Below are 20620 nucleotides of genomic sequence, written 5' to 3'. Positions count from 1 at the left end.
AAGAGTGAAGAGCGGAAGCAATAAAAGCTAAGCTAAAGGAGATGACTTGAAGGTAAGTGGGGGTGTGGGGGGTGTGGGGGCGGAGTGTGGAAGGACAGAGTGAACAAGGTCGGAGTCTTTGTAAACAAGAATTTATTGTGGGTTGACCTGCTGACAGCATTAAGGTTAAAATAAAATGGCATGAGGTGCAAATACAGCCCAGGGGTGGGATTACCAAACAAGGAAGCAACAAATCACCCCCCCCCCCCCACACACACACACACACACACACCCACACACACGCACGCACACACACGCACGCACAGAGTTAAAGGCATTAAATCTACTACACTCATTTCCAGCTTCATCGTTTTATTCTACAACTGCATCCACACTGGAAGCGCTTCACTCTCTGTGCATCGCTTTGAAGCCCGCGGCTGGTTGCTTAGGATATTCCAGGCTGCCGTTGCCTAGGTGACCCTCTAATATATTTACTACCAGGTCATGTGCCAATCATCGCGGTTCTTAACTTTCATGGGTAGTCGTTTCAGTTGCTTGGCTAAAGTTTACTTCTGATCGTGCCCACTTCCTGTCCACAGTGGTACCTGTAGCTCTGCTGCATGTCATTCACTTTCTGTGGTCATTGGTTGCTATGGTGCTGCAAATCATTTCTAGTGTGCACGCAATTTAAGATATTATTACATTACTTAAGATAGCTTTGCATGACCATACAGTTTGAAATAAGCTTTATTTAGCTAAAACTGGGCCTTGGTTCATTCTCTGTCAGAAACTAGACATTTTATTTCCTCTTCCTCTTTGATTGGCTTTCCTTTGCAAACAGAAGATGACCATATTAGGATATCTGCTCTTAGTGACATCATACAGAGCTGAGAGTAGAATGGTCTGAAACTGAGTGCTGAGAAGTCTCAAGGAGATGTTGAATATGAGCAGCTACAGTTTTAACAGTATATATACACTTGTGTGTGTGTGTGTGTGTGTGTGTGTGTGTGTGTGTGTGTGTGTGTGTGTGTGTGTGTGTGTGTGTGTGTGTGTGTGGTTTATCTCATTTCCTAAGAAGATGACTCAGAATGCCCTTCACAGATTTGACTGACTAGACATATCCAAGCTGCAGTGCTCGTGCTGTTGGTTTGCTTTCATAAAGTGCATAAAGGCAAAAACACAGGTCATTTTAGCTCATTGCTAGGTGGTTGCCAGGCAACATTTTGGCATCATAAAACATTATGCACAAATTAAGAGTTGCGGATATAAGCTAAATGTTATTATTGTGAAATAAAAATGATATGGTGCTTTTATAAAGTGTTGTAAAGCTGAAAACGGTGCTTCAGGGGCCTGAGATGCACCTGTGTGCCAAGTTTGGTTGTTCAGCTCCTGATTGTGTGGGAGGAGTTGGCAGCCAAAGAAACAAATAAACACACAGAGATTTTGTGTATTCTAGCAAGATGTGTTTAACTTTGCGTTCACGTGACTGTATTTGAGACACAGACAACTGTCTCTGTCTGTTGTGCTCAGGCATGGTGACTGCTCCAGCAGTTTGGCCAAACTCTTGCAAAGACTAATTGCAAACTCATAACTCGTGCATTATCTCACTATTTAAGTGACAACCACTAAAAAAGTTAATTTAAGCTTAAAAAATTCAGTGTTGCTTTATGGAAACACACCTTCCACAGAGATGTCCTGGATGGCAAAACGCAGGATGATGGTCCAGATCATACCAAGAGTCATCTTCACGTTACCGTCGACGATTTCTACAAAACCAAACACACGGACGCGTGTTACTCGTCTTAGCAGATCCTGATGAATTAATCAGATAAAACTCAGACTCATTTTAAAGGTCTTGTCTCACCCTCAGCACCAATAGACACCAGCTTGACCCCCTTGCTGCAGATGAAGTCCAAAGCTTTGTTAACGTTGGCGATCTTGTGGAAACGCATCTTGCCTTTGTCGGGTTTGGGCAGCCTCTCACCTGAGAAAGACGAGGAACAGATTTATTAGCTCGTCCATCAAGCTGCTCAGTAGTTATTTTTTAAGCTAAGTGTCAAGGAAAAATACACCATCTCCAAGAACATGTGATCTCAATTTTACTTGTTTGTGTTAGTTTATTTACCAAAGAACACAGTTATGAATTATAAGAGTAATTCCATTCATGAAACCTGCAGAGATGTAGCCAATGTGACACCACCTGTTACTATGTAGTCTACAGTTTTCAATATTCTAGCTCAGGATTTTGATCATCACCATCTCAGTTTTTTTGGTTTTCTCGTTTTTAAACCAGACATCACAAAAGACAAGTAGACCTGCCAGGGAAATGCTGCGAACCAGTCAATCACAAGGTAGAACCGCCTACTTTATCCTATACAGAGTTTAAAAAGAATGATCCGACTCCAAAACGCTGTAATCCTGCAGCGTTCACTGGTAACATTTGACATACGTACTGTTAGAAAGCGCAGATTCATGAGTTTCATGTGGTTGCTGGCAGGTAGCGACGGAAGTATTCAGCCATACATTTTAAAATTTACCACAAGTTTCTATGTTCGTTACTTTTACAAATAAAGCCTTTTGAACTCAGATGATTCTTTCTGATACAACAGTTAGAAATTAAAAAAAATATGACTTGAAATAGAAACTAACACTGAAAGTTTTCATTGATGTCATAAAATCACGTGAGTGATAGTTTAATGTTCCTCTTAGATTTCTTTACAGTCAGACTTTGTTCAGTCTCCCCCTGGTGGCCACAAGAAAGAATGCAAGTACTTTATTTGTTTTTTAAACGTCTCCATCTTTGAGATGCAGTCTCTTCTTATTTTCAACTCACTGTTTTAAAACAGATTTTTTTTTGCTATTATATATAAAGTGATGATGACTGCTGGATTTTATGGATGGAAGAAGGTACAGTGTGGGAGTGAAACACAACAATGTTTAGGAGTGTGAGCAATCAACATCAGTCTCATTCTACAAAGAAAATGACAAAAAAAGAAAAGAAAAAGAAGTGTCACCAAAATAGCAAAAGATCTGCTCTTTTTTTTTTTTTTTACCACAAGGATGTGCCAAATCCAAGTATGTGATCCGGTATCATTCAGTTTTTAAATGTGTATACATGCATGGGTGTGTGCTCTCAATGACATCCACCTGATATGACCTCCAGCAGCAGCATGAGTTTGAGGCCATTTCTGAAATCCTCTTCAATGTTCTCAATCTGTGTCCCGGCCTTCCTCAAGTGGGAGTTACACCAAGCTGTGAAGGTCTAAAGGAGAGAAGAGATGGAGGCTCACAGGTCACATGTACCACATATTACACATTTGCATTCACAGACTTGACCTGCCGTGCACACCACATACATCACACAAAGAGCCAGAAACACACGGTTTTACGAACTCACACACACAATTTGATGCTTCCTCTTTGAAACCGGGGTCACAAAATGCTTCGCGAGGCCCGAGCTGTCCTCTTTAATCTGTGACCTTGCTGCGACTGCGGCTGCTGACGGAGAGCGGGCGCAGTCACACTCTGACACTTGTGTCAGTTTGACGGCCGCTTGATCTTAGTTCAATCTGACTTTGGGCTCAGATCATTCTGACGTGTGCTTTTTGAAGCTGTGGAACTTCCCAGATGAATTCATAAGAGGATGAATGACGCTCACTGTAATAAACAGGTGCAATCTGCAGAACTAACATGTGATAATTACCAAGAGTTGTTTGAGTCATTTGTATGCTTGGTTTAACTAATAATGGATGCATATCTGGACACGTTTGCATTTTAATTAGGACTCTGCACTTTAGGAAACATGTGCACACCAAGAAACATACTTTCACATGAGAACTCTTAAATATTTAATGATTATTTATTGAACATTTTAATGATTCTATTTTCCAGACACATGATGTAGGATAAAGAGATAATACTAGCCACCAATTCTGCTGATTAGCATGTGTCCCAGGGGGTCTGAAGACTATTTAAAGATTCTGGGAGAGACCAAGGTGGAAAGGGTGGGGGGAGTTGCTGGGGTTGCCAGTGGGCTGCCAGTTGGCAGTTAGAAGGTATACGTTTGCTGCTGGTAGAGGCTGCCACGTTAAGCTGGTGAACTGAAGCCTCGATAAATAAATAAAACAAACTTGTGCTGCTCAATGGTCATTTGTTACACATGCAAAAGACTCCTCAGCATCAGCACCATCCATTTCTTAAACAGCTGGACATTCAAGTGCAGTAAAGTGAAGTCTGCAAGTGTTCAGGAAGGTACCTGTTATTAAAATAAATAAATAAATTAAAAAAAAAAAAAATCACACATTTCACTCGGGCGCTACGTCTTTCAGTAGCTACAAATCACCCGTTTTGGAAACCAAGCTGCTCACTGAGTGATGGTGGCGTGTGTAATAGACAGAAATGGCTCTTAAGCGCTGAGTGCTTGCCTTCGGTCTGTCTGGAAAACTGCCTAATGGCGTCAGACGTACGTGCAGGGGACAATTCAGTGCGCCATTCAATCAATCAGCCGCTGAAAGGTATTTCTGAGAGGCTTTCCATGCTGTTTAGCTTTAATCTGAAAAAAAACAAACAAAAAAAACGTGTGTGTGCGCTTGTGTTCAAACTCAGGGGTGTGAGTGTGCGTTAGGGCTTCTGCTGTAGAGCCAAAACTTTGCCAGGGTTTGGAGGATGCGGGGGTGTCGAAGCAGAATAAGTACATGAGCTGAATAACTAACTACAGATGATTGTGTGGGTGGAGTGAGGAGAGACACACAGAGAGAGGGATGTATAAATTAGCAATGAAACAGGGTTTGTGCTCAGTAGGTAAAAACAAATTTCCCAACACAGCAAAGCACATTAAATAGCCCAGGAATCAAAATGCATGTGCCCTTTAAAGTAAGTGGGTGTGTGTTTATGCCTACAGTGGGGCAAAAAAGTATTTAGTCAGCCACCGATTGTGCAAGTTCCCCCACCTAAAATGATGACAGAGGTCAGTAATTTGCACCAGAGGTACACTTCAACTGTGAGAGACAGAATGTGAAAAAAAAATCCATGAATCCACATGGTAGGATTTGTAAAGAATTTATTGGTAAATCAGGGTGGAAAATAAGTATTTGGTCAATAACAAAAATACAACTCAATACTTTGTAACATAACCTTTGTTGGCAATAACAGAGGTCAAACGTTTACTATAGGTCTTTACCAGGTTTGCACACACAGTAGCTGGTATTTTGGCCCATTCCTCCATGCAGATCTTCTCGAGAGCAGTGATGTTTTGGGGCTGTCGCCGAGCAACACGGACTTTCAACTCCCGCCACAGATTTTCTATGGGGTTGAGGTCTGGAGACTGGCTAGGCCACTCCAGGACTTTCAAATGCTTCTTACGGAGCCACTCCTTTGTTGCCCGGGCGGTGTGTTTTGGATCATTGTCATGTTGGAAGACCCAGCCTCGTTTCATCTTCAAAGTTCTCACTGATGGAAGGAGGTTTTGGCTCAAAATCTCACGATACATGGCCCCATTCATTCTGTCCTTAACACGGATCAGTCGTCCTGTCCCCTTGGCAGAAAAACAGCCCCATAGCATGATGTTTCCATCCCCATGCTTCACAGTAGGTATGGTGTTCTTGGGATGCAACTCAGTATTCTTCTTCCTCCAAACACGACGAGTTGAGTTTATACCAAAAAGTTCTACTTTGGTTTCATCTGACCACATGACATTCTCCCAATCCTCTGCTGTATCATCCATGTGCTCTCTGGCAAACTTCAGACGGGCCTGGACATGCACTGGCTTCAGCAGCGGAACACGTCTGGCACTGCGGGATTTGATTCCCTGCCGTTGTAGTGTGTTACTGATGGTGACCTTTGTTACTTTGGTCCCAGCTCTCTGCAGGTCATTCACCAGGTCCCCCCGTGTGGTTCTGGGATCTTTGCTCACCGTTCTCATGATCATTTTGACCCCACGGGATGAGATCTTGCGTGGAGCCCCAGATCGAGGGAGATTATCAGTGGTCTTGTATGTCTTCCATTTTCTGATGATTGCTCCCACAGTTGATTTTTTCACACCAAGCTGCTTGCCTATTGTAGATTCACTCTTCCCAGTCTGGTGCAGGTCTACAATACTTTTCCTGGTGTCCTTCGAAAGCTCTTTGGTCTTGGCCATGGCGGAGTTTGGAGTCTGACTGTTTGAGGCTGTGGACAGGTGTCTTTTATACAGATGATGAGTTCAAACAGGTGCCATTCATACAGGTAATGAGTGGGGGACAGAAAAGCTTCTTACAGAAGACGTTACAGGTCTGTGAGAGCCAGAGATTTTCCTTGTTTGAGGTGACCAAATACTTATTTTCCACCCTGATTTATGAATAAATTCTTTACAAATCCTACCATGTGGATTCATGGATTTTTTTTTCACATTCTGTCTCTCACAGTTGAAGTGTACCTCTGGTGCAAATTACTGACCTCTGTCATCATTTTAAGTGGGGGAACTTGCACAATCGGTGGCTGACTAAATACTTTTTTGCCCCACTGTATATGAGCTTCCGGGCCTCGCGTCTGCATCTGCCTGCGCGGACAGAAAAGCAAAGACGCAAAGTACCAGAGACACAGATAAGACAGAGATGTCTGAGTGGAAGAGGAGAAAAAGTCGCAAATTAGAGTGAAGGGAAAGTACAGCATGTGGGGGAGAGTAGACACTGCTTATCTCTGCATGTGCTCTAGAGCTGAAATGATTATCTAATTAGTTGATGGAGTGAAAAATGAATTAACCTGATGACTAATTGAAGCAATTTTTCAAGCAAACATGCTTCAAATTTCCTTGTTCCTGTTTCACAGCTCTAATGATTTTCTGCCCCCTGTTATGTAAATGCAAACTGAACATATTCATCATTTTTTGACATTTTATAGATAAACCGTTACATAAAGAGTTTTCAGGGCTGGCTCTGCTTCACTCACACTGATTTTCTCTCCTTCCTGGAGGAGACTGGTGATGGGCTGAAAGTTTCTTATAATTAAACGGATGCAATGTAAGCATGTGATGATTTATAATATACTTTATACAGAGTTGCTTAGAAGCCAATATTCAGTTTGACCGCCTTTATTCTTCAACACAGTCTGAACTCTCTTAGTCAGTCTTTCCATTTCTTTAAGCAGGAATAGTTCTCCAGGCTTCTTGAAGGACATTCAAAGCTCTTCCTTGGATGTTTCTGCCTTTTGTTCTGTTCTCTGTCGAAATGATCCCACACTGCTACAGTGTTGAAGTCAGGGCTCTAAGGAGGCCAATCCACAACAGCTTTTATTGCAATGGCAGTCTGTTTGCTGAAAAATGAAGCCGTTTCCAGATGATATTACATGGTGCTCAAAATCTGGTGGTACTTTCTGTGCTCATAATTCTTCAATTTTGGCAAAATCTTCAACACCACTGGCTGCAATACAGCCCAAACCATGACAGAGGGTCCACTGCGTTTTACGGGTGACTGCAGACTCACAGTTGTACCTCTCTCCTGACCTGTGCACATACCGATGATGTAAAATCTGGATTCGTGACTTCATCACACCTGTTGCTATCGATTTTCAGTCCAGTTCTTGTGCAATTTGGGATACCTCAATCATCATGTTTCTTAAGAATGGCTTCTTCACAGCCACCCTTCCACTGAGACACTAAATGGAGTACCTGAAGAGCCGAATGGAGGTCCTGTATCAGATCTTTGCTAGGTTTTTCCCCCTATTTCTTAAGAATATGACTTTCAAATATTGTCCATCTGCTGCAGAGAGCATCTTAGGCCTGAGAGGCCTTCTTATGTCCTCCACTAGTCCAGTTTCCTATTTTTTTTAAAGGAGAGACTGCACACCATGCCAAGGTTTCTGCTTACAGCCCTTTGGGAATCTTTGGTATTTTGCTTAAATTCAGCTAAATAAATGGGAACAAGTTGTGTGTTTTTACGAGAAGCTGCTAATAAGAAATTTCCTAAAGATACAAATTAAAATCGGTTCTTTGCTAAGTTGTCTGTTATGTGTATTCACAACACTTGATCACCACTAGAAGCCTTTTTTAGGCTCAGGCGATTCATGGGTCATGTATACATTAAAAAAAGGCCAAAAATGATTACCTAAACATTATGAGTTCGAATGCATGTTTTTGACTTAAAAAAAAAAAAAAAAAACTTTTTTGAAGACTATAAAAAAGAACTTTTGATGTGATCTTAGGATCAACGGTCATCAGTGGAAGTACCTTATTTAAATGCAAATTAGAGACTTGGTTTCTTTGCATAATATTTCCATCTTAAGCTACTTTAAATGTTTCCCATTACAGTGTTTTGGGTTTTATTGACCAGCTGTTTGGATTTAGTTAAATATTCTGTGAGATTTAGTGTTTTGTGCGATCTGGCCTAATTTGTAATCGCACAGAAGAAAACTTTTACTTTTGACCAAGTATTTTTATACTCCAGTACAAGTAGTTTTACTATTAGAATCACTGTCTTTTGCCAGATTTGGACATTTGGAAACTAAATTTGTCACACCTGGAAATCAAAAATGGATTCAATCTGAATTTGAGATTGAAGGTCAAAGAAAAGGAGACTCGTAGACAAAGAAGCAGCAAAGCGGAGGAGCGGAGAGGAGAGGAGTGACAGGAATGCCCAAGCCCTGCTGTAATTTGATGTAAGGGTCTGGAGGGGAGAAGAGACCGCCTGTCCAACCAGCAGGTGCTCATCTCCTTTGCCATGCATGACCAAATTTAGACAGACTCCTAATCCAGCACGCACAGACCACCCGGCCAAACTGGAGAGGGGACAAGGAGGTGTGTGACGGAGAACGGAGGAGGTGGAGACAGGGAGGTGGGCGGTAGGTGTGGAGGCTAAAATAGGTGGAAAAGGAGGAGAAAGAGCTGCGAAGGGGAGGGGAGGGGCAAGGAGTGAGGGGAGGTGGTGGAGGCTAAATCGGATTGCCATGGGACACCAGTGGACAGCTGAGAAGGCAGGATTCCTGAGGTGAACTGTAAGAGTCCAAGACAGGAGGAGGAGGAGGAGGAAGGAATGGATTTAAGAATATGATGAGATATAAAATAATAACTTGAGAAAGTGTGGGAAAGATGAGAGGGGTGATGCCGCGTCTACATCAAAGGGAAAGCTGTTAGAAGCTGACGTGGCGCTAAGTGAAATTAAGGATTCACTTAACCTGGAGACACAAACACAATCACAGATTCATTAAATCCAAAACGCTGCATGAGCCTCAGATAAAAAAAACAATTAACTGTGACACATGTGAAACTACAGCTGATACTTTTCTCCGTCTGTGCTGTACCGCTTCATTATCTCCCCCCACCCACCAGCCGGCTCCTCCTCGGTCTGCTGTAACGCCTGTGGTGGTCGTCAAAGTCCGCCGGGATGAAGTCACCCTCCATCCCAGCATCCTCCCCCCTCCCCTCTTCTTTCTTCTGTCTGTCTGCACCTGTTGGTCCGTCCTGGCTCAGCTCAGCTGGGACCTTCTTACTTGTAAAATGAGGTCACAGTGTAGCCCAGCTGAATGCCCGTCATGACTACGTCCCCCCCAGGAGACCCAGGGCTGCAGACCCCCCACCCTCCAAATACATCTGACACACACACACACACACACATTCCCATACATTCTTCCTCCCATCTCAACGGGCTATGAGCTCCTGATAATGTCAGCTACCCAGGCTGTTCATCACAGAGCTGACGCAACCGCAAGCTCTTTACGGCTCCTGAAAAGAACGCACATGCTAGCAGAAGATGCAGATTAATTACTTTGTTGGAGGGATAAGCACGACTAATGTAGACTAGATGATTAAAGGCTGGTGCCCTCATCAGCAAGTGGCAGAACAACCTCTGGTTAGAGTTAATATTCATACTTTCTGACTACACAATGCCCGTTAGCTGCTAAGATGTTAGGAGCTAGCTGCCACTAGCTGGAGCTCTAGCTCCAGTAGATGACAGCACGACCGCTAACCAGAGATGCTCAGACCGCCTGCTCCATAGACACCTTCTTGAAGATGTACTCTCTCCAGAGTGTCCTGGTCTCCTTCCAGTAGGTAGAACACCTCACTCTGGAACAAGCATCATCATTATCAGACGCACAAACCACCTCAGCCAGCTTCTTTAAAAGGTAGAGGAGTAGCAGCTCCCCTCTGAGCCCTGCCTGCTGCTCTTTATATGAAGCACATTACTGTATCATTCTTTCACATATTAACCCTCGTGAGCTCGGCCATAGGTGGGGGTAGGAACACAGACTGACGATTCTCACGTTTCATTAAAAAAGACATGAATGTAAAAATGATATCAAGACGACTGATTGATTATAATTTGAAGAATCAGTGCCAAAGCTCAAAAACATCCTCTTTTCCCCGACACCTTAAACATCATCTTCCAGCTGTGAACCCTTTTTGCTATTATGAAAAATGTCGGCTAATGATTATAAAACTATATTTAAAATGAAGGATTATTAGAATGTCGATATGTCAAACGTTAGGAGATGCTTTTAGTAATGCTTCTTTTAATGAGGTTACATTTAAGAAAAGCCTTCCATCATAAAGTGAGTGCCGCATGACACGGCGGCCGTAAAGTGGGATTATATTGAGTTTACCTCCCGCATAAATCTCAGCGCCCTGCGTGCACAAAATAGCCTTCCACAGCTGACCATCACACACACAGACACACACACACAGTCAGCTGTAGTTGACTTGATGATTAGTCCAGACTGAGTGCTGCTCCACATATATCAACCCTGTCTTTGCACTTTCATAGCTCCATTTCTCTGCCTCAGCCTCTCCTAAGGAAATCTAAATAAATAAGAAAATAATACATAGATAAATAAATATAAATCACTTCTAATAAGATGCATAATTACATAAACCTTCAGGACAAGCTCAGCTTACACCTCACCTCTTTGCACTACTGCGTCGCTGGCTGCAGGCCTTTTTTTTTTTTCCCCAAAAGAGTGTTTAGATTTAATTACAAAAGTCTACAGTAGCTGATTTCACTAATTAGTGCCTTCGATCACACGAGGCTGATCCAATTACAGAAATATGTTTGTCTGGAATAAAAATGTGCACAGCGATGTGGCTTACAGGGAACACTGCCAGCGCAGATCATCTCTGCATTTCTTTGTGTGCCAGTCTTAAGATTTGGTGCGTTTTAATCTGCTGATTGTGGAGGGAAATTATAAGGTCTGTGATGTGGAGCAGAATTAAAAACAACAAGCAGAGCGTTAGAAAAACAAATTGGCAGCACTTGGTGGTAGAAAAGCAGTTAAATCAATTGTAAACCATTTTCGGAAGTCTCTGTTATTGTCAGTAAGTGCTGCGTTTTAGAGCATCACTTAGCGAGGCCATGATGGAGGAAGACAGGACGCTTTCACTGCTGCGCTCAACTCTAAGCCCCTAACCTCATTCTTTCAACTTTCGTTAGTTTAAATAAAGAATAATGGTGAGGGTGCACAGAAAAGTATTCTTTTTCATTCTCTAGCATTTGTCCTGTGGTTTGTAACTAAAGTGTTTTGAGCCCAGCTCTATAAAGTCTGAGTTCTCCATAGTACAGAAAGCAAAGGGTTTGTTGAAAATCTATAACCTGTCAGCATGTTGTGACTGAAGTGGAGTCTCTGCGCTGGATGTTTAGGATTTGAGCTTATGAGTGGAGCCAATCACAGGTCTTTCCCAACCAGATCAGGTGAATAGTCCAGAGTAAAACATGAGAAAAGTCATGGGACGTAAAGAGACTGAGTGGCTGCCTTCTTTAGATGGGCCTAGCCCAGCGTAGCTCCTGTGGCATCACTCATAGTTTCTGAGCATTTCTGCTTGCACCCCCCACCCCAATGTGACGACAAGGGGCAGGTATGACTGTGAAACCCCATGCTTATTGGCTAATACTTGTGGTTGTTTATTATCCAATGAGAGTGCAGTTTCATACTGCAGCTAATCATTCATTTTGATGATAGTTTGACCAGCGTTTACAAATCAGACTTTATTAAATCATCCAAAATGAGTCAAACATATGAGGAAAGTGTTCACATGATGTTGTGTCAGTATGTTTTATATAAAAATCTGTTCGTGTGGTTTGAAAGGAAAGAGCCAGTCTTCCCACAGTACACCTGCATGTGCCCAGCCTTAATTTAGCCCAGGTATTTATGTCTGTGCCACTTTAAAAATAGCCTGCCTGCAGGGCTGACATTTGGGACCCCATTCACACCTGTCCACTACAGCTACCTTTGGTCACACTGTTCAGCACCCATGTACAAACCGGTGACAGCTCACTCACATGCATGAAAACACTGCGCTCTTTTATTTACGAGGTATTTATGCTTGTGATTCAGGGCTAAGATTAAATCCAGAGGAAGATTAAATTCAGAGGAAGACAATAAAAATAATGTATATACTGCTGTGAGCACTGAAGATGCAATTATTGCTCTGAAAACTACCAAAAGCCATAAATCTATTTATAGCCGTGTCGATTTTGAACCGCGAGCACGTCAGTCCACCTGTCGGGCAGCAATGACTGTTTGCACAGAGAGCAGCAGATGCACCCTTTCCCCCTCTGCAATCAAAAGCTGCAGCTTCCAGAGTCAACAGACCACAGGTCAGTACTTATTAAAAACACACACAGACACAACCCCTGAACTGCTCCTGCTCATTTCATTCGCTGCGTTTTTAAGCTACAATAATCCGTCTCGTCATCAGTTTTTGGTTTAATTTACATATAATGCATAAATAACTCAGTAAAATATTCTGTGAGGTTTGCTTGCACCACACAAGCTGCTGTGATTTAACTACACTGACAGAGAGAGCAGGAAATGTCACAGGCTGTGTTTCTGTGTCACTGTATGGCCAAAGTGCACAGCCTGCTCTCTGTGAGCACTGCCGAGCTCTCCTCTTGATCACACTCAAAAACCAAAAAATTAAAAACCCAAATAAATAAGCCTCTTGCATCGACGCCGCTGTTCACATTTGTAAAATACTTTGGAGAGCTGCTGACATGATGACATTTCCAGGATTTGCACATGAAAACACTGACGGCGCTTATGTAAGTCCTCAATCACGACACTTCTGACAGACTGGAACAGCCGCGGTTGAGCCATATGAGCTCTGAGTGGACAAACAACACTCCCATCAAGGCTCGTCATCTCAAACAAGTGTCAGTAAAGAAGAAAATCACAGCACTTCTGAAACTACGACTGTTGGTGTGTGTGTGAGAGAGGCAAACTCAAATCCACACTAATAAAAAGGTGTTCAGCTGTCAGCTACACCTAATGGAGAGAATTAGAAACATCATCTTTTCCTTTCAGCCTCTTAATGGCAAAACTAGAGCTTTACAATGAGGAACTATATTTTCAGCTATGTGTGTCTGACATCACTTTCCTCACATCAGAGCTCTCTAGTAAACAACAACTGCACCAAGTTCCTCCACCGAGGTTTTAAGAGTTGATAAAGTGACAGGACTGAAGTGGAGGAGGCTAACGGTTACAACACACAACAGGTGTCACCAATATTTAGGAACCACCAGCACTTCACCCCACCCGCCCCCCTTATAGTCTTTAAATACACCCCACCCCTCAAAAAGAGATCCGGAGCCCTGAACTTCGATGCCACGGGGATGATTTGGGAAAATGACGTAATGTATCCTAAACACACCTCTAACAGGCCAGCTGACCACTGCTGTGACACATGCTTAGATTGGATTTCAAATAAAACCAAACCACACAAAATTCAATTCATATCTGTTAAGAAAAAGGAAAATAACGAGCTAATCAAAGTAAATAATCAGTGGACGAACAAAGCTGGATGAAACGGTTAACTGGCACCAGCTGAATTTGAAAGAAAGAACTGCATAAAGCAACAGACTCAGCCAACAGTGACTCATATTTGGGGAAAAAGCAAATGAAGATTCACATTTTTCCAGCTTGAACTGGTTAAGCAGTTACTGGATGGATGGATATCAGCCAGTGTCAGGTAAAAGTACTGCATGAGCAGTTCTAAGTTGCATTTTCGGTCTGAACCTGTACCCGGCATGAATTTATCAGCCTTCCTTTCTGCTGCTTCTCTGTGAAGGATTAACAGCCTTATACCCAAAGATCCTGCTGACAACAAGGCCAGCGCTGGCCGCCAATGCAACACCGGTGCGTCCCAACCTGTGGATTTATGCCTGCGTTTAGAGGATAAAAGGGACTAGGACACCTCGTCCAGTCAGTGTGTGTGACAGTGTGTGCAAGGTGCCAGATGCCAGTGAGATATGCTGGGTGCACGTGGGACTTTAACAGGTGAGTGAACAGGTGGGGAAAGACAACAGCACTCCACCCATTATGGTAACGTTTAAAGATTTAAGGATGAGTTTTGTATGGACATATTGGATAAGCGGCATCATGTGCTGCATTTTGATCGGATTCAGAGCACTCAAGTTTGCCACCTTAGAGATTGGCAGTCGCTTCCAGATCAGGTATTCCATTTATTGTGTGTCCATGTCTGAACACCACCCAAGGGACAGGATGGCTAACCTGGTTTAGTCAATCACTCGCTCTGACACAACCATCTGTCTGAGTTGTCATATTAATTGCTTCGACTCCGTGAGGAGGAGGGGAAACATCGTGTCCCTCCCGGCTCCATTATGCTGCCTCACATTGTGTTCCACTGCTGCGTGGCTCCAGGTTGCTGCACTACCAGAATGATGATGCGAGCCACAAATGCCAGCCAGAATTTAACAGCATACCCTTACAAGCGCAATCTATGCACGAGTGTACGATGTGAACTGGAAATGCTGGCAGCAGCACAGATGCACGTTTTTCAAAATGTTGGTTTTATGTAAAAAAAGACAAAAGAAGAGAAAGGACAGAAAAGTGAACGCAATTATTTAGAGGACAGATTCTTGGCATTTCCCTCAGTTGCACGTCATCTCAGTTCACTTTGCAGCGTCTTCGGGGACAAATGATTTAAAGTTGTCTGGTAGCTTTTTGTGATTCATGCTTTTATATAAGCTTCTCTGTCTGCCATGAAGTAACTCAGCCACAACAATGCAATACAGTTATCAACAGGCCGATGTCAGCTATCATCATTATCAACAGTTTGTCCTGAGAGGTCGAATAACCAAATCAAATGATCCAGGGTAAAGTTAACTAATTTGCAGTGCAGAAGAAGAAACTTGCAGAGAGCAGGGGAAATCCAATCAGAGGTAATAAAATCAGCAGACAATAATGCTGCCCACACAGATGGAACTACAGTGAAGTAAACATATAGAATCCATAATTGCCTCTTTGGGACTTTTAAGGGACATTTTCTCCTCAGTGACAGAGATATCACGTATATTGTACATCATATGATTGTCTTGCAGTGTTGTGGGAACATAATCATTAGAGACAGATGCATGAAAGATGGATGGAGAACTTCTGGTCTGAAATATGAAAATTTAAAGTATCTTCAAAACCCACCTAAACGCCAGCAGGTGGCAGGTTGTCTGGTTGTAAATGTAAATCTATGAGAAAATTACATTTACACATCAAATTAATTAATTAAGTAAAATTTATAGACCTCAGAATGTGAGTCATGTGACCTCTAACATGATTTATAGTGGCTAGTTGGGATTTCACGATAAGAAACATTTAGTAGTCAGTGCCAAATGCCATGTTTCTCACAAAATGGTTGCTAATTAGCAAGATATATAAAATATATACAAAGTAGGAATGTCACCAGAACCGATACTTACGGTACTTGTTTTTCTTTGGTAACGTAGCCGTTGGCAGGGTATGTACCGAAGTGGTCTTCCAGACCTGAAGGGGGCAGTATAAAGCTACATGTGTCCTAGTCTACCCTTACATGCTGAACGGACGCCCACATCATCGGATAATAACTGATTTCCAAATTGCAATATGCAAACTTTTTGGTTTTTCAGACCAAGGAAGGAAATCCTTCCAATTTAGCAAAGCAGCTAAAAGGCCAACATTCAGATCTGTTTAAATAATAGTAAGTTTAACTTCATATTTAGAAAGGTACAAAGTGTCATCCTTCTCATTTTATCCTGAAATACACTATAATGTTTAGTTTGAGACAGCTGCATTACTGATGTGAAGTCAGCTTTGATCCATATTGTAAAATGTTTACAATAAAAGCTAATGCTAACATTAGCAGGCTACTCGGCAAAGATTCTAACGTTTTATTGTTTATTGTCAATAAAATATAATGTTGATAAGGAATATTTTTTGTCTAAATACACATTTTGTTTCATCTTTCTTTAATTTCATCTTGAATTAGGAACAAGCTAACTCTACTCATATTAGCACCAAATACTAAATCTTTGGGATTCATTACATCCCCAACACAACATTAGCCACTACAAACGGTTCAGCATGTGGCGCGCTGGTTGATTTCTAAACGGCAAAGTTCTCTCAAACAAAAAAGTAACGTGTGTTTCAGCATAACACAACGTACTTCCATATCCAGCTATCGATAATTTGGGGCAAAGCTATCTCAGCGGCTTTGCTAGTCGCCGTCTTCCACATGTAGTTTTTCCTTGTGCTTGTGGGTGCCCTTCATCATGTAAGGACGCACAAGAATACTTGTAGTGGTGTGTTGTCTCCACAGTACCACCGTGTTTTCAGGATTTTGGCATCAAAAAGTATAAGTATTGGCTCTGGTGACATCCCTAGTGGCTACATCCATCTTCTACATACAGTCTGTGGTATTTGGCTCTAAACTGACTGTGGCAGGAGTCAGAGATTACAAAAAGCAATTAAATGACAACCATCCAATATTTGTTGAGTAATTTCACCCAAAACTACAAACTCACAGTGCAAACAAAAGGACTTGATTAATCCTGTGGCTGATATGAATTTCAGTGTGAACTTTCATGCCAGATAACACAAAAGCCAGCCAGCAGTCTTGTAAAGCTCTCTTTATATTGCCAGCTATGTGGAAGCAATGTCTGATGTACTACTTTAATTACTTGAAAAACTACCAATCAAAGTGAAAAGTTTTTTTTCACAGTGCTGTTACTTTAAATTGTCAGCTGGGGTGTATATAATAACCCTTATTTTCTGCTGGCACTGCAACACACACACACACACACACACACACACACACACACACACACACACACACACACACACACACACACACACACACACACACACACACACACTCGCGCCATCCTTATCTTGCATTGTTCACTCTATTACAGCTTTCAGCCTCTTTCTTGTTACATGAGTGAGCAGGTGAATTGACTGTGTGAGTGATGGTGGAGAATAAAGGTGAGTGTACAGGTTCACGGTGGCTGCATGTCGACTCTTTTGTCGTTTAATGAGCTCTGGACTTGAAGACTGACGGTGGGGGAGATAAATTGGTGTAAGTGGTTGCGGAGGATTTATGACAGTGCGCCTGCGACTGAGGGTGGCGGGGGGTTGTTTCTAATTTCAGTAGGCAAGTTCTTTCTCTGTAATAAGAGGCAAAACTCTCCAGGCAGATCTGGGGTCAGCTAATTCCATCTCGACAGAAACCTCGACCGTGAAAAAAAAAAAAACACGGTGTGTGAAACTGATCCGAGGCTGCCTCTAGTAGATGCGCCCCAGCTACAATTCTCAGCATTCATTTAGCCAAAAGAGCAAGTCACAGATGACCTTGTGATTTTGACTTCGGCCTCCATTAGAGAACCACAAAAAGGCTATTGAATCCTCGGGTCAGGCGATCCCACAACTCTGGTTTCATTTTGTTATTTGCGGGTTGTGAAGCTAAAGCCAGAATGAGCACACATGACGGCTGCTTCGTCATTCCTCAGTTTGCATCCATGTGGTGAGCTCAGACATAAGCAATCATTGGAGCAGGCCGATGATAAAAAGCCCACATCTGTTTCGGAAGGACACACGAGGGTAAAATTAGTCAAATAAAAATTACGTTTTCTTGCCATTTAATTTTCTTTTCGGTATTTCTTTTAAATATGACCTGCTAGAACTCTTCTCGACATTAACCATTAATAAAGACAAAGGAGCTTGCAAAGAAAAGCGTCTGGACTTCTTTAAGTTGCTTGAAGACGTTTCACCTCTCATCCGAGAAGCTTCTTCAGTTCTAAGGTCAAATGGTGGAGAGTCCGTTTTGAGATCCCTTCCCAGACGCCTTAACGCCCACTCACATCCTGGGCCATCTGACCTCAGGAATTCGCATGATAAGGTGGGGCCAGGTTTCACAATGAACACACCCGAAACTCTGGCTGATTGGGACGCCCAGTTTCCCACCTTGTCTCAGGTGATTAGAGGATCATCAGGGGGTCCTTTTGTCCCTCTGTGGGGGGAAACTCCCACTAGGTTTATATCTGGGACTCTCCACCATTTGACCTTAGAACTGAAGAAGCTTCTCGGATGAGAGGTGAAACGTCTTCAAGCAACTTAAAGAAGTCCAGACGCTTTTCTTTGCAAGCTCCTTTGACTACGATGACCTGGATGACTGAGAACCTTCACAGACATTAATAAAGACGCCGTTTTAATAGGAACATCTGTAAGTCATTTTGCATGAATATAGAACCTGGAGGCTGCTGCTGTGCAACACTCGACCCATAAGCTCGTCTTAAAACCTTTAATAAAGTAAAATATATACATTTACAGCTGACTGTCAGTTAAGTAAATAACTCTGTTATTTTGCTTTGGTTTTTGGTATTTGAAACTGGAGCTGCCTCCACAGAATAGCATACAGCTTTTAAAGCCATTATAAAGCACATAATGATATCCCTGTGACCTCAGTCCTATCATGAGGCACAGACTCACCATCTCATCCTCTGCGGCCTATAAATATCCAGTGCATGCAGCAAGCACTCAGCCCTAACATTATGAGCTTAGCTCACTTTTTATAAAGACAGGTTCAGGTGTCTCATTCGTCTCATTACTACATGAAAACTCAATAGCATACACACTGCCTGGACCTGAGGTGACATTTTGCAGGTGTTTGGCCATCTGTCCTCTAGGTGTGTTTAGTTACCGAGGGGCACGGCGCTTGGCGGGCTTCTGTTGTCTTCTCTCATGCAGCATTTTCTCCGTTTTCAACACCAGGAATGAGCCTGAGGAGTACGAACAGCTGAAACTGGGAGGTGTGAAACTCAAACATACCTGCGTACTGCTTTAGCTCAGTTTGATGCACAGAACTGCAAGGCAGCACCGCCGTGGTCACTCCGGCAGTTTTCATCTACCACTTTAAACCCTTTTATTCCATACAGGCTGTGATTAGATCAAGATGGCGGCTCTCACAGCTCATCAATCACCGTTTCTTCTTTTGACTCCGACGCTGCACCATGCTCGTATCATGTATCTGCTTTTACCGTTACAAGACTCTGCAACAACTTTCTGCCGTCAGACTGTTTCATTCCTTACAAGAACTCACAAATCATGCAGTGCATACAGTGTAACACCATGAAGAAGTAGCCCTCCACACACACACGCACACACACACATAAGAGATACAGTCCTCAGCCATTCCCACTGCCTCCTCGGGCTCCTGCGCCTGCACTAAAGCAGTTTATAGAAGCCTCCCTACATGGACACAACTTCTGGAATAGCAACTGCTATTTGATCTGACTGCGGGCTCTCTCACCTCTCCGCTTACGTTGAGCTCTCATACAGATGCACAAAAACAGATACGGTATACATGGACACAATTTAAGAGTAAAACTGAAAAAGTTCTGCAAAGTTTGCAGGGCAATTCTCTTGTTTTAAGAAATGTCTTATTTAGTGATCAATACAGATACGACAAAGGGCTTTATTGTGATAAAGTGTTGTAGAAGCAGCAACTATGTTTCAGATGGCATCCCTGTCAATTTTTCTTTGGCTGCGAGCACCAAAACGTCTCCTCTGAGCTCCTAAATAAGTGCAAGCTCCACAGGTCTGGGAAATTAAAACACACTGCGATCACATTAGCGGTGTTACTGTTCCTTCACATGTCACATGACTGAGTGAATTATGGGAGGGGAACGTAAGATGCCTCTTCTCTCAGATGCATCTTGGGATTAGGTAGAGAAGCACAGGCGGTGAGCAGGGATGAGTAAAGTGGGCCTGATGAGCCAAATTACAAATCAGATCTGCAATAAAGATGCAAATTATTATAAAGTGGAGCAGATGAAGTCTCTAGAAAGACTCTCTGCTCCATTCTGTTACCTTTTTTCATCAACTCACTTGATGATATATGATGCAAATGCTTCGATGATGCTGTGATTGTTGAGTTTAACGATGAGCATCGAGGTAGCAGACAGCAGCCAGGCTGCTGAAGCATTGAAAAGTTGATAAGTAGCTTTTATGTGGAGCCGTGCTGCAGCATTGCTGACATTTAAGGCATAATTAATGTCGCTAATCTTTGGAGATTCATTTTTTAACATAAATGTCCGCATGATGCTTTTTCAAATCGTCGTCTCTGAGGAGGTCCACTGCTTTAGCGCCGTCTCCGAGCATCAAGTATGAGATATCAACGACCCGGTCTGCCTGCCACGCTGGTGATCCCTCGTTGAAATGTAATAAAATGAGATTAGACAAGAATAGACTGGATTATTCAGCCTGTTAAGATCTCTCCTGGCCCACACAGAAGGACTTTACATTAGGCTGAGTTGGTAAATATCACATTACTCAATCTAACGTCATAACAGTTGGCTCTGATGGTGGACGCTGTTTGGACCACTTCATTTTGCACCGTGTGAAAGAAAATGTAACG

The 20620-nt window shown here is 42.6% G+C and overlaps 1 protein-coding gene across 1 annotated transcript in view; it reads right to left on the bottom strand.

Annotated features, from left to right (window-relative positions):
• actn3b (actinin alpha 3b) overlaps positions 1–20620 on the bottom strand; it is a 38547-nt gene that overhangs the window by 12882 nt on the left and 5045 nt on the right. Inside the window, exons 2-4 of the mRNA XM_080896288.1 lie at positions 3127–3241; positions 1844–1963; positions 1659–1745 (exon numbers count right to left, since the gene is read on the bottom strand). Coding sequence (XP_080752414.1) covers positions 1659–1745; positions 1844–1963; positions 3127–3241 — 322 coding nt within the window. The remainder of the gene's footprint in view (positions 1–1658; positions 1746–1843; positions 1964–3126; positions 3242–20620) is intronic.

Source organism: Rhamphochromis sp. 'chilingali' (assembly GCF_963969265.1).
Source record: "Rhamphochromis sp. 'chilingali' genome assembly, chromosome: 1".
NCBI lineage: Eukaryota > Metazoa > Chordata > Actinopteri > Cichliformes > Cichlidae > Rhamphochromis > Rhamphochromis sp. 'chilingali'.
The sequence above is the reverse complement of the archived record's forward strand: the minus strand, read 5'-3'. Positions and strand labels throughout refer to the sequence as shown.